The sequence below is a fragment of the Diadema setosum genome, chromosome 14 (genome assembly GCF_964275005.1).
Source record: "Diadema setosum chromosome 14, eeDiaSeto1, whole genome shotgun sequence".
Classification (NCBI taxonomy): domain Eukaryota; kingdom Metazoa; phylum Echinodermata; class Echinoidea; order Diadematoida; family Diadematidae; genus Diadema; species Diadema setosum.
The window spans coordinates 25,108,865-25,124,433 of NC_092698.1; the positions used below are offsets into that span (position 1 = coordinate 25,108,865).

The 15,569-nt window shown below is 39.0% G+C and overlaps 1 protein-coding gene across 3 annotated transcripts in view; it reads right to left on the bottom strand.

Moving 5' to 3' along the window:
• The window catches only part of LOC140237719 (proline-serine-threonine phosphatase-interacting protein 1-like), a 91,022-nt gene that overhangs the window by 40,675 nt on the left and 34,778 nt on the right, over positions 1 to 15,569 (bottom strand). For all 3 annotated transcript variants that reach the window (XM_072317646.1, XM_072317645.1, XM_072317647.1), the window contains exons 4-6: positions 13,594 to 13,798; positions 4,350 to 4,448; positions 135 to 180 (exon numbers count right to left, since the gene is read on the bottom strand). In XM_072317646.1, coding sequence (XP_072173747.1) covers positions 135 to 180; positions 4,350 to 4,448; positions 13,594 to 13,798 — 350 coding nt within the window. The remainder of the gene's footprint in view (positions 1 to 134; positions 181 to 4,349; positions 4,449 to 13,593; positions 13,799 to 15,569) is intronic.

Here is a 15,569-nt window from a genome sequence, read left to right on the forward strand (position 1 = left end):
TCCACAAAAGGTTGGAATTTGTTCCAACTTAATTGTATTACATGTTGACAGGCAGATCTGACATTCAATAAAGGATTCAAGGTCGAATGAATGAATTAAAGTAAGCAAACAAACTGGCTTAACAGGAAACTTACCTGCTGATTCAAGTGCAGTGCCACATCTTTCCTTCTTTGCTTGAAGCTGCAATGATAAAACATAGATAACAAAGATGCACAATGAAGAACATAATAATATATTTGCAGGATGCTGAGACATTAAAGGTAAAATCCCTTTATCTCCAATCATGCTACTACTGTGTATTTTATGAGTCTGGCTGGGGCTCCATGTTTACAACTGGCAGTATACAAGATATTTTATGCTATTATGACAGCTGGTTGAACACATATCTACATATATTTTAAAAGTAAACAAACATACAAAAAAGCAATCATACATACATACAAAAAACAACAAACATAGATACCAACAGACAGACAGATGAAACAGATACATGATACAAGTCCATGTATACACCCTATATAACCACTGTACATAATACTGTATGTCATTTATTTGGCAGGGGTGCTATTCCTGAATTTAACAACATGCAAAAAATGTCAACTCTGATTCTGATAATGAATGCAACATTCATTATGTAAGGGGCCTACAGAGTATACAGGCGCGGTGGAGCACCCCAATTTGCATCTCATTATCGCCCCGTTCTATTTGAATTTCCAACGGGCATCCACGGCTGCCCGAAACTGTGTGCGTGAAAAAGTCAAATCTTTACCTTCTCCTTGTGCCGCTATGCGTGCCGCTAGTAAACTCAAACTTACCACACTATCTAAGTTCTTAAAAACCTTCCTTTTGATGAAAAAATTATGAAATTTGCTGCACTAGAACTTGAGATATTAAAGCGTTTTGAAAATCACCTCTCGCAAAACATGCTCTCTGTTTTTTTCTGACTGGACTATGGCCGGGCTCCAGTGTGTCCGAAATTGACAACATAAGTTTATCAGGCCTCAATCCATATATGGTGAAAGTTTTCGCTTGGTTCCACCTGTACTTTTTGAGAAATCAACTTGTTTCTACAGGGTTTGGAATAGAAAATTGTAGTCAGCGGAACAATTGAAAATGACGTCATTTCTTTTCCCGTAATATTGGGCATGCGTGGTACGTGAGATTCAGGATTTCGTGCTCATTGTTGGTTTGCATGTGTGACGCAGTCAATTTTGCTGAGTGTCGCACGGCGGTGACTGCTGAGCTGCTGCCGCGCACGCTGCATGCAGCAAAGCGTTGTGTGTGCTGTGACATGCAATGCTACAGTCACACGATTATATATACATGGGACTGACCTGTACGCTTTGCGTTCGTGTCATTTTTGACATTACCTTCTGTTTTTTTCCGACACAACCATGGCCGGGAATATTACGGTATGACATTTAAAATGCAAGCAGATAAATAAATTTCGGTGTACTTTGTTCGAATGGTGCTTTGGTTCCGCAATCACACTTCGTGAATTTTAGGATGATTTTCGAGGCATATTTTTGGTAATTTTGCTCGCCAGGTCTTCGCTAAGATTTCACATTTTATCATTGTCAAATCCTTTAATATGTTATATGTGCATATTCGGACATGTTTTCAAATTCAAACTAACTCAATTTTAATCCGAAAATAGGTTTCCTTAAATTGTTATTAGCTTGAGAAGTTGTTTACTTTTTCTCAACTACGCGAGTACATGTTGTTTACTTTATGCAAATGAGGCTCGGCTGCCGATGGATTTCCGCGAGATAATTGGGGTGCTCCACTGCGCCTGTATATGTATTGGTTCACAGTACACAGTACGTGTATATGAAGTGTTTGTTTGCAAAAACCGATAAGTCCATATTTGCCGAATGGAGATACTTGTGATTAAGGCCAAGAAAAATAAGGAGAATAATAAGAAAATTTTTGCTTCTTTTGACCATAACTTCAAAAATATACCTTTATATGTAGTGACCAATATATCATATAAAAGGAATTATTTTGTACTTTATGACTCACAGAGTCCGTACTTCAAAATCTTCAAAAATGGACTTATCGGTTTTTGCGAACAAACTTCTCATATAAACAAGAAGTTTGATAATACGGTATTATAGTAATCTCAAGTCCTGGTGCACCTATTGTGCGAATCTAACCACTTGCGAAATAGTCAGGAAGTCCCAATTCCCAGAAAATTAGGCTTTCTAAAATGTATGGCATATACAGTCTATCAAGTATCCAAACATTCCAATAAATTGGTGAGTGACAGTGCAGAAATCTGGTTGGAAAGAAGTTATGCGAGTAAGAAGTGATGAGTTCACTCTTCAAAATCTTTCACTTTGAGACCATTTTCCAAACTGGATTTGCACACATCTCAGACAACTTTCATGAGAGAATAACAAGGAAAGGAACATTTTTTTTTTCTTTTTGATTAGGAGTTTCCTCCACTCATAAGATACTCTTATCACAATCCGAATTACAAGGTCTATTATCACCCAACCTCCAGTCAGAATTAAGACACTGGTATGCTGGATTTCCCCCCTTCCTGTTTGTTGCCCATGGAGACGGGAATGCTTAAAGTGGAATCTGTTTAATAAACTGATTCACCTTGTGATGATGAGGGGTGCCAAGAGAGGCAACCGACTCACATGACGGTGATGCCACCAACATCGCACGTGCACTCAGCACGCTCCTAACCAACGGATCTCCCAAACTAACGTTCATACTCACTCTCGGATAGAGAATTCACCTCCAACAGCATTCCGTTTTTCAAATGAAACTTTACTGATTGAATACTCTCTAAACTGATCAATCTCCTGGCCTTGCCTTGATAAATACTTTTATTATGAAGGCATTTCCACCTCAAGCATTACAATATTTTAACTGTCATTCAACTTAAAAAAGGAACACATCACTTCAAAAATGTTGACACTTAGATATCAGACATTCATTTGACACATTTATTTGGGAATTACAACATACATATTGTAGTTGCTGTGTGCCCTCGTTTGTTACAAGCCTATACCAATCTTTTCATCAATTTAGATAAACCAAAATTTTAGTGTTTTAAATATCATTTAACTGAAAAAAAAAGGAACAGATCACTTCAAAAGTTTTGACACTAAAATATCAGACATCCACTTGACACATCCATTTGGGCATTACAACATAGTTGCTGTGTGCACTCATTTGTTACAAGCCTACACTAATATTTTCATCAGTTTAGATAAACCAAAATCCAAAAAAAAAAGTCAACTCTTTCTTGAATTCATCTGAGGAATTGATCTATGCTGTATTAGCTTTGATTAGGAATATGATTCCCTGCGGAAACGATTGAGCTGCAATTCATGCAGAAAATGTGTATTTAGAGATGGGTGGCAAATGTATTACTTCCTGACTAAAGCTAGTTAATGAGGAACATCACATAACATTAATTCACAGTATCATGATCATCTACATGGCTATTGTAGCTTGGGGTTGCTATGGTGATTTTGTTGTTGCATTAACTTCTGGAGGTTCAGTCTCTAGTCTTAGACCCCGTTTACAGTGCGGGGCTGGGCCGAGCCCGGCCTAAATTGCGGGGCTGAGCCCCGCAATTCTGTCCGTTTACAGTGCCGGGCTCGGCCCGGGCTTTTAATTCAAACCTTTCAATATTTTGTCGTAGTGGCGCTCTGCTTGTAAACAAATGTAATTTGGTATAGTCTGGTTTCCAGACCCTTTGACAACTGGATTCCATGGCGACAAAGTCGCTGTTCAGCAAAGGCCTTTGCCGAAGGAAGAATCCTTTGCAGGACAAAACCACCTTAAACTATACTAGTTTTTGACATTCAGGAGGTTAATATCCTGAATAGCGAAATAGTACGGGTAAAGGGTCTGGAAGGCATACTAAATTTGGTACCACATTTGGCCCAGTTTGCGTTTACACTGAGAAAAGGCCAGGCTCGGCCGCGGCCGCAAGACCACCTCCAGAGCGTGGCCAAATGCGCGGCCAATTTTGGCCCCGGATTTCGCCTTTTGCGCGTTTACACAAAAATGAAGGCCGGGCTTGGCTGCGGCCGAGCCCGGCCTTTTCACTCACTGTAAACGGGGTCATAGAGTCCAACCCTTTCTGACCAAAAACAACAGCAAAAAAAAAAAAAAAGTATATATATATGTATAAAAGTAGGAATCTTTATAGTCCCATCCATATTTATGAAAACCGATAATACAGAAACAGCAAAATAACAGAAGGAATATGTAAATAAATTTTAAAGGGGAAATAGTTGGTCATGATAAGGTCAAGGCTATTGCTGTGTTTCCAATATGGTGATGTGTTTTAAGAGCATTTGTGGATATGGTTGTACATATACCTTGTCTGCTTCCTTGGGTGCCACCACCAGTCTCTGCTTCATGTAGTGGTCATCTGCCTGGTCATGATCCTTGCACCGGTTCTCATATGTCTTTTTGGCCTGGGACAGAAAACAAGAAAGAACAAATGAAAAAAAAAAAACAAATAAGAGAGAGAGGGGGTGAGGGTAAGATGAAGAGTGAGGAGAGGGGAGGTGGAGAGGGGAGAGGGGTGAACAAAGTTTTAACTGTTTAGGACGAGTCCCCGAGTATATTCGGGCAGGTGTCTGCGGGAAATGCGTGTTGTAGCAAAATCAGCCCTTCCTCAGCGGGTAGCATAAAACTAGCTGCCTTTGACTTTGCTTCATGGGTGTATTAACCCATTGACACATTTTCACCATGAGACATGTTTGCCTTTACACCGTGCGTTCATTCTCATCAGCTTTGACTAGAGGGAGGAGATACAGACAGTCAAACCAACGACGGAAAAATGAAATGTGGTTGTAATACACAGGGATGGTATTTTGAGGTCGTAATTAAGTCTGTAATTAACTTCGTGATTAAGTCGTGAAGTTAATAGGCCCTTAATCATGGGCAAAATCGGTATTCTGAGGATGTAATTAAGGTATGATTAAGTCCCCTGTAATTATGTTAGGTCCCTCCCATCTAATTGTTATTCCATCCAATCAGACGAGTTGTTAGAAGCCAAAATGATGATTACACGCGCAAATATGCCCTCAATGCGCGCTCCTCCACGCCCCTGTAATTACAGCCCAAGAGCTCCGTGCGCACACTCCGGTATTTGATTACAACCCCTCACCTACGCACGCGAAGGTCTCAACCTCTTTGCTCAAATAAAATGACAAAATTCTTCGAAGATCGGCTATATTTCTTTTTTTCTCTGAATTCTACGGATACCATGATAACAAGATTCAACCGCTCCTCGGTTACCGAAGACGGTAAGCATCGTTGTGGCAGAGAAAACACGATGTAATGCGTGATATCGGAGTAGTTAATGACACTCTTTGGTATCATTAAGTTTTTCATTAACTTTCATACTTAATTACACCCTCAGAATACCGATTCGTAATTAAGTCTGTGATTAAGTCCTCTCAGAGGTGCACGCGCATTGATACGCGAAAACGCGTAGGTCCTTCCCGCCAAAACGCTTGTTGCTATGGTAGTTAATATACCCCCTACTTAATCATGCTCTCAGAATACCAATTCGGTAATTAAGTGCTAATCAGACACTTAATAAGCTCTCAGAATAGGGCCCCAGGTGGTTGTTGTAGACAGGTTCAATGCGATAGCCATAGGTAAATAGGCATTTTTAATGCTTTGTGTGATGACATGCTCATCCTAATATGAACTATGTCTACACCCATGTAAAGTCGCTTACATGAACGCACACAAAAAACTAAACACAATATTTAATGACGGCTGTACCTTTTGTACTTTTCTTTATAAATATCATTATAGTACATTTACATCCAAAGCACTTCCAAGCAAGAATTAAATACCGTATTTGACATAGATTTCTGTGTTAGACTACCAGTCGTGTCGACTGTATGTTTATTATTTGCTTTTTGTTTGCTTTTTTTGTATGTGTTGACATGAATGCTTCTCATACTGTGTCATTTCAGTCCTGACAAGGGTCTCAGGTTAGCTAGCCCTGAAAAGGGCTGTTGGGGTTAAATAACCATGGAAGGGAGTTATAAGGCACTGACAATGGCCATAGGGGTTGACTACCCCAAAAAGACTACGGGCTTTTTTCTTCTTCTTCTTCTCATAAATACTTTCCTAGAAACAACCCCCAAAAATATAGATTTAAAGTGATGGAGACTGTTGAGGTGACTGACGCTTCCTAAAGAAGTGAGCGGTCATTGAGCACACTTAACGGTCACACTTTATGGTCACTTTTGACAGGTTGTTGCTTTACGTACATGGTTCTGAACTACCCCTGTACTTGTTTTCCCAGTGGTGGATTTCCACACGGTTGCTTTGGGCAAGTGGTTGCTACAGGGCAGGTTTGACTGTGTACTGTGAGACAAGAAATGTATGCGTGCAAGAAACTTTCACGAACTTGGCAAGGAACCAAAACTTGCAAAAGTATCAAATGCACACAATGCAATGCATTGAATGCCAGTACAATGCTGATGTACACCACTGTGGTTGACAATTCGTGAAAGTTTCATGGCGCAATGTGGCCGTCGACTCCAGTTTGCGAAAGTTTAATGTCATGAATGTTCACAGTACATTTTCTTTTTTTTCAAGAGAGTAAAAACTATCTAACTATAAAATCCTTGCATGGCACGCTGGGGAAAATAGCAAGCACTGAAAAACAGGAGCTTGAATCATATGTCAGGTCATTTACTGCAATTTGAGAAGCCCATAGATATAGAAAGCTCTGTTTCATGATTCATACTCCCCCTCAACAATGACTTTCACTTACTGTTTGTTCAGCTTTGATCAAAACTGTCTTAGTGATTTGCTTTCACATGATTTCCTGTACTTGCACACAAGTCTTCCAGTTACAGTATAATGAGAGAAGAAGAAAAGACAGATATAACTAAAAAAAAAAAAAAAAAAAAAAAAAACGAAATCTGATAACTCGAAAGGCAGTCATCAAGTTTCTTTGATCGAGGCACGACGGATTCGTAAACGAGCCTGGAATATTCGTTCTTACTGTCACATATGAAAAGCTCTAAGATTCATCCCTTTATACCCTTCCTGCATTTAAAAACATATTAAAGTGAGATGTTAAAAAAAAAATAGCACTGCTATACACAAAGTTACAGAATGCCTTTCTCTCTATGTGTTAACAGACGCCATTAATCTTGGGCTGCATTTATCAACTTTCCCATGTTTGACACAGCGTTTCAATATAAAACGTGTTTGCAAAAACCTTTCGGATCACATTTCTTGCATTGTTGCATTTATCAACTCTGTCGTGAATCAATTGGGAGGCCTTGTCACTGCATAGCTTCACTGCGCGGTTTGACCTGAGGAGCGGAGATGCGTACAGTTGGCAGTGGTTGGAACGGGCAGGTCCGAGCTATAGATGCATTTCTGGCTCAAACAAGTTTGCGATAGCACTTTTTTTTCTCCAATTCAGAATGCATTTCTAGCCCCTTAATTGAAAGAGCTTTGCATTTATCAACTGCCAAAAACTCCTCAAAAGTTGTTTAGAAACCTCAATTCTGAGCCAGAAGTCAATTGATAAATGCACCCTAGCATTCACAGAAGATTAATGAAAGCATAGGACCCTAATCATGTTTCTTTTCAGGCAGCTAACAATATGCAAACTGATTGTAGAAATGTTGGTAAACATTGAGTATAAGGACTATTTTACGCACTTATCAAAGGGGCAAGATGACAAGTAGGTGTCACTGCAACAAGGAAATTTGACTGCAGCTCTGATGCCATGGCTATTTTTGATCAATGCTGGCGTTCTCAAATTCCACTTCAAAAGCAGACTGGAATAGGGGTAGGTCCTACCAGGACTCTCATGAACCTCTTTTGTCTCACCCTACAAGCAGGATAAATCTTGCATTTGGCACTGCTCATGAGATTTTTTACCAACAGAATTGTATCGATTTGCACAATACTGCTAGTGAAGCAAGTCCACTTCCCAAACAATCTAATGTAATAAGAACGCATCACTTTTATACTCTTGTGAAACCATCTCACAAAAGAGAAGTTTAGTATAACATACTTTGCTTTTGAGAACTTCACCAACACTTGATGTGACATGTCCAGAAATACATTAGGAGGAAGTCCTATTGAAAATGTCAAGAACAAAAGATGAAAAACCAAACAGCAATAGGTGTATTCAACAATTTGTATGGTATATTCATATCATCATTGTTATAAATGCAAATTGTACACAAGTGTATGAGTGTAAGAATGTGCTGATATGGATGTCTTTATACCGAGTTTGAAAGGGTTTCTAAACTTGCTGTATTTGGTTTAGATTTGTTGGTTGCTTTGGGGATGGGGGTAGGATAAGAATAAGTGGACAAGTCCATAAGATTCAGAGTAGGTGAAAACTGATCAAGCACTAAATAGAGAATTTCAGTCATTTTTTTTCAAAATACCAGGTACATTACTAATCTTAAAGCAGAGCTTTGCCATACCACGTGTACAAGTGCAGACTATATTCTGCTCCATTCTGGAAGTGGTGTTGATATTGACACCCTATCTTTGATACTAATTTGTGTTCACTGCACCAGTCTGCACCACTGCCCTTGGGCCCTGAAGCACTATGGCTCTGTAACACTCCCATAGAGACCACTCCAAAGGAGAGAAATAGTCCTTAAAGTGCTTCAAACATAAGAGTCATGCTGGCAGCCTTCACAAACTGGCTGTCAAAATGACTATAACAAATCAAACATTTTTTTCTCTCTTTATTTGTGTCCTTACAAATCTACACAAAAATGAAGCCCTCTATAAATACATATTGTAAGTGCCCATTCCACAGAGATGTTTTCTCATCGGTCATTCAACAGAAGCAAAGTTCGTTGCTTCTGACCACCCATATCGGATGGCTGGTCTGATGAATCCGACTTGTGCTGGTCGACTATCAGGTCAGTGTCAGACGCGTCGGGCGTGATCCGACGAGGCATGATCGTCCGATGAAGATCACGCGAGCAATGTCTGACACTGACCTGATAGTTGACCAAATGCAAGTCAGACTGTAATTCAACAGACTGTAATTCAATACACTTCGGTGAGCGGAGGGAAGTACAAACAAAATTTGCTTCTGATGACGAGGGACTGATACGAAGAAATCTCTGTGGAATGGTGGTATTAACTACTTTTAAGTGACCTGTTGACATTCTATAGGATGTAAAACTTATTTTTTTTTTTTAAGTTAAAAAGTGAAGACAGCGAAAATAGTCTGCCAAAGTTAAAGAAAAAAAACATCATGAATGGGCACATGCGCATGACTGTTAAATCAGAAATTAAATCAGGCATACAACGTATGAGTGAAAGTCATATGAGCACACTCGGGTTAAAAGTTCTAGTACGCTTTGATAAACACAATAAAATCAGACAATCATATGGGTAGAGGTTTCAACAGAATCTTACCTATAAACATATCAAAGAAAGCTAGGGGAGTTTTATTGTTTCTCACGTTTTAATTATATATTAAAATCAGTGCTCATGCAACTATTGGCAGAGGTGACAATGTTTCCCATTAAATGTACACAAGTATTGACTAAATTTCCTTTTCTGACAAGAAACCAGAATAAGATGCAGCATATCATTGTAGTCTTGTAATGACCTAGCAATTAATGACCTCCAGGTAGAAAGAGGTTGCAGTTGACATATGATCAACAACAACAGCAACAACAAAACATAATTTCAATCAAATTTCAGTGTACATACCAATAGGAGAGTTGGAAGGTGAGGTCAGCACCTCTTCCAATTTGTGTGTATTCAATACCAAAAAAAATGTTGAACTTTAAAATTCAAATGAAAATTTCATAGTCAATGTCTGACTTTAATGAAAATTTTTCTAATTCAGAGAAATTCCTTCAATACCAAATCATTACAATGAAAATCTGTACACAATGACAATTTCTGCACATTTCTGAAGGAGGCATGGCATCAAAAAGCAGTTTGTATCTGGGCATGCCTAACAATACCGTACATACAAACAATAAAAAACAAAACCAAAATAGAACCCCCCCCCCAAAAAAAAAAAAAAAAAAAAAAAAAAAGCAGAGCAGGACTAACATCATGTACATGTATACAGTACTGTACAGGGAAAATGATAAGAATACTACACTAGTTATAGATTGAATTCAATTATTGTACAGCTATCAAACATAACAAATGAGAAAACTTTTTTTTCACACTGGAAGAAAAGGGTTTCAATGTTGAAAATTTTGAATGACTATCTGACAGTTTATCATGAAACTTCAATCATTACATTCACATGAATTTACACCATTTAGTACAGCAAACTTAAAATGGTGTGGAAGTGCACATATTAGAGATCCTTTGCCCTGATTAAACTAGTCTTCTATTTTTTACTACCCAAACTAATCCTGTCGTGCTAGTTCTGTTCACCACAACGGCCCTGCCATAATTATTGCGCTTTTGTTGCCAGGATCCCAAGATAGCGCACTGGGTCCTGACAGTATGTCATCTGTCGTCCAAACTGTCGTCTGCCGTCCGTCTATTTCTCCCCTGATCCTCCCACCGTTTCCAGGGACAACGACCATCTACGAGACACCCCTCTTGATCTTTTAACACCAGCTCAAGATAGTGTGATAGTGGGGGGGAGGGGGATCAGTTTTGTCACCTATTGGGGGCAAAGAGGATATCTACTCGTTACGATATTTGCTTGTCGCAGATGTGGCAGGATTTAGGGAAGGATAAGTGTTAGTTTTGTCACAGTCAGGGGGAGTGTCCCTCACTTCCTGCATGTGAAAATAAGATGTTCCTGCAATATGTTAACCCCTTCTGTGCCAGGAATTTTTGACAGTGTGCACAAGACTATGGGGAGTTCTGTGCCAGCCATCACTCAATGCACACAAAGGGTTACTGTCACACGTTCTCTTCTCAAATCCCAAAGGGAGTAGTGGTCTTTGGGAGGAGACATAAAACCTCATCAACGTCTACATCGGCCATTCACGTACAAACACAACCATGAGAAAATGACCAAAATCATAAAGCTATCGTGAGGATTCATTGCAATTCAGTATTGTAAAGATCAATGTAAAAAAAATAAAAATGAAAATAGTAATCATGTCTGTGGGAAATGTATCACAGACATACTGTAGCAAATTGGCAGATTTTGCAAAATCTTGAATGTGACAGGGGAAAATTTCTCAATGCCATTGTAATATATTTGTTTAATGTTGTCACAAAAAAAAAAAATATGATACAGTGGGCTATTCGTGTAATTTACTACATTGTTGTTTGGTTATACAACTATTTTATGATTTTGGTGGATTTACAATAGTTTTCACACTGCCTTGAAACAAATACCTTCAAACATTAATACACATGTATCCATAGAGTGTTTTGTGGAATACCATATTCAAGATGATGAGATATTTTCTGAAATTTTGTTTTGGAATTTGGTACGCTGCTGAACTTTCCCAATGTGTTTCTTGGCTAGAGCTCAACGACCATCTAATAATTTTTCTCTCTGAAGTCACTTGTTTCCAAGTTATCAATTTTCAAGAATCCTATCAGCAATGCCATAAAGATCAATTTCATCAAAACTGAAATACTGTAAAAGTTAAAGAAAAAGAAAGCACACTGTATCTTTTAATATCAAACTCTCTTCCTGTAGTCAAGAAGAACCAGAAGATGACAATTAATGGGAAACTTCCTGGTAAAGTGATACATTGGGTGACTTCCTTCTAGTGTACACGTAGCTTTCACATTTTCAAAGAAAATAAAAAACTGTGTAAAGTATTGATACGAAGATGTGCAACTATAAATGGATAGGTTTTACTGCATATGGGACAAATTAATGTACGTGAAGGGAAAGTGACTTTACGTAATGACATGGTGTCCGTTTCTTCTCAGATTTGCAAGATAGGCTACTCATTGTTTGTTTGTTTGTTTGTTTTTTGTTTGTCTGTGTACAAAACAACTCGAAAGTTGTGAACAGATTTGGATGAAACTTACAGCAAACGTTGACAATGACAAGAGGAACAGATGATATTAATTTTCGTAGTGATCCGGGAATTCTTATGAATATTTGAAGGATTTTGATCTTTTGGCAGATGGGGTCAATGAAACTGGGATTTCAATCTTTGTGTGTTTGAGGTATTCATCTGTGCACTTTTAAAGCATATATGCTCTAGCTCTGCACATGTGAGATGTACAGCTGGAGGCTAATGACTTAACCCACTGAAGACGGAATTATTTTGCTACAACACGCATTTCCCATAGACACCTGCCTGAGAATACTCTGGACTCGTCCTCAACTGGTTAAACAAAAGGCTTCCATTTTGGGAAAATGGACAATTTTCAGCATGCATGTATGGCATGGGTGGAAATGAGCTGCTTGGCAGAGGTCTGTGCTCTCAGAGAGCTTTTAATCATCAATGTAATTCAACAGAAACTGTCATGGCTGAGCGGTTTTAAGGACCACATGAATCAGACCACAGGCTTCCATGCATGCATGTGAGATTCAAGCCCCAACCTGGCAGAAGTGCCCTTTGGGATGAGACAATTACTATCCTCATTACATCGCAATGTGAAAATTTATTTTATCTCCCCTCATTCACACATGGCAAAATAATTCACTCAGCTGCTGCTTTGTCATCATCCCTGTTCAATGTCATTTATTATGCATTTTAAATACATTCTTATTCCTTAATATCCCAACCACTATAAATTTTGTGATTCTGTACTCCGTATAACCAATTTATAATGTTCAAATGTGTATGTCTGACAATCATCCAGAGGTCTCCCTTATCTGCCAGAATCATCAGTCTTTCCCCTCCCAAACAGCCCCTATGAAATAAATGAGAATCTGTTGATTGAATAGACTGGTTCTGTCAATGCATGCAGTATTCACAAAAGTTGTCCGTTGAGGACAAGTCCCGAGTATACCCGGGCAGGTGTCTATGGGAAATGTGTGTTGTAGCAACATCAGTCCATCCTCAACCGGTTAAAAACCACACAGCTTGCCAGAGACTTGTCCTACATTGTACCAACAGCAGCAACAACCATTCAACTATAGTGAATTCCTGCCTACGGAATAGAATGGGAAGGAGCAGGTGAAAGAATTTACTGTTACTTCATTACTAGGCTGCAGGAAAAGAAGTACACTGTATCCATCAATCGTAATACAGTTCGACCTCGATTATCTGGCCTCCTTTTTTCCGGAAATCTCTATTATCCAAACGCGTTCAAGCAATGAAGGACTTTTTTTTTTCATCCAAAAATTGAGAAAAAACAGTGACATTAAACTCAATTGAAATTTCTACAGAACTCACAAGATTTACCTACAATATTCCCGACAAATCACACAAAATTCACATCACATTATCATCGTAAAAGTAAGGGACTACAATTTTGCGCAGGCCAGCATAGATTACACCACCATTGTGGGGTACGCTACATGCCTAGCTGCCAATGCACTGGGACAGCAGCTTGGATGGCAGCTATATACATTAACATTGTGTCTCCCATATCCAGCCAATTCGCTTATCCGGATGAGCACCGGTCCCGACAGGGCCGGATAATCGAGGTCGAACTGTAGATTATTATAGAAATAGTCTGTTGACCCACCTGTATAACCTTGTTGAACCAGTCCCTCTTGACGGCCTGCGTCTTCTTCGTCGACTCCTCTGGCTTTCTCCTCTTCTCCTTCTGGGCCTCACGGAAGTCCTCGATCTTCTTGGCCTCCTCCACCATTTTGGCCCCCAGCTGGACGTGTGAGGTGCCCATCTGCTCTGTCCGGGTAACAAGCTCATCCCATGCCCCTCGCAGGCCACTGAAGCATCATGGGGGATTAATGTCAAAGACAGGAAGTGAGAAAGATCATAGAAATTAGGTTGCTTAAGCATGGATGTACTGGGCTAGCTTGGGCATTTAACTCTTCACTGCAAATTTCATCTAGGTTTACTTCCATACACTTGTAAGCTTTAAAATTTTCCGTTAAAATCTTTCTGTTAACTCCTACAGATTTCTTGCAGTATTCACCTCTGCCTCCTGTAGACTGCACTCTACTTTTGAAAATATTTTGCTTGGATTTTGACAGAGTAGTCACACTTTATTGAGATCAACTTTCAGATTAGCATTGACCACAGGAAAAACGAACTATAAGCGATATAATGTACATGCCTACATGTACATTACTTCCACTAAGTTTTCACTACCCCTTGCTGTATTCCCTGAATCAACAGAATATATAATACATGTACTTTACTGTTGTTCTTGATTTTTTGTGTTTTTTCCCCTCTTTCTTGAGAGGGGAGAGGGGGATTCCCTTTTAGGAGCTCATGTCACAGTCCAATGAGAAGAGTGGGTATTCTAAGATTTTCACAGGATATACCACATTTGATATCTTAATGGCAGTCAAACTATCCTGATTCATCAGAGTTTACATCTACAATGTCAGCTTGTTGGCACATTTCTTTACATGCTGTAATTCCAAACAGCTTTCACCTTGTCAGGCGGGAATTTTTCCTTGTTTGAGAGGAAAAAAAGAGGTCATGTTTAAATTTTCTCAGAACAAGGTCACATGACACAAAAGATTGGGAGGATTATCATCTGGCACAAAGAAACACAAAGATGGGACTTGAATAGGTGTGCTTTTTCTGCCATTTCTGGGCACATGAATTGGCTACGCTGGATGCTATGGGTACACTGGGTTTTTTTTTTTTAACACTTCTAAGGCAAATTGACACCGAGTTGAAGTGCAATTGAGTATCATTCTAAAGTTGACGTTGATAAACAGACAACATCAAACAAAAGGACAGACGTTTTGTCAAAGTTGAACATCAAAAATCATAGAAAGTAATCAAATGTTCTAATATTTGAGCATTTTCACCTCATACATAAAGATTGGAAGAGGCAATGACAATGTATTCATGAAATGCTACACCACTCTCCTCATTTGATGTCAGTTTATAAATTCATTTAAAACAGCACATTAAACTTGAATTTAACTCATTTTATTAATCCATTTTCCATATTTTAGTATTTGTACAATATCATAAATGCATTGTACCACATTTCATTCACAACAAAAGCATGAACATCTAGAACTAGTTAAATGCTGGCAGCAAACTATAAGCTCATTTTTAATGTTCAAAGTCCTTAATTCTCATAACTGTTCTGAACTGCTTGTAAAATTTCCATGAGCTAGTTGGATAGGACTATAGGGCCTACTCTCCATCCTTCAGAACAAAATGTACATGTATGTCTGACAAACTTTTCCTCTCATGAAACTGCTACGATGACTGCCTAACAAAGTGGCCATGATAAGTGAGAATGCTGATGACATGATATACAGTACACAGCAGGGCCATTTTATCACAAAGACTACCGACACAAAACTCTGTGAGAGGGACTGACTGAAGACCCCTCTTCCATGCCTGCCTTCACACTCTTGTAATTAAATGCTGATTGTTAGAAACTTGTCATGAAGCATACAAATTGCCATGGACATGAAAGATGAAACCCTTGTATCAGTTTCCAGTCCAACAAGATTGCACCTAGTGTGGCCTGTCGCCACAAACTGATTTCACCCACTAATGTGT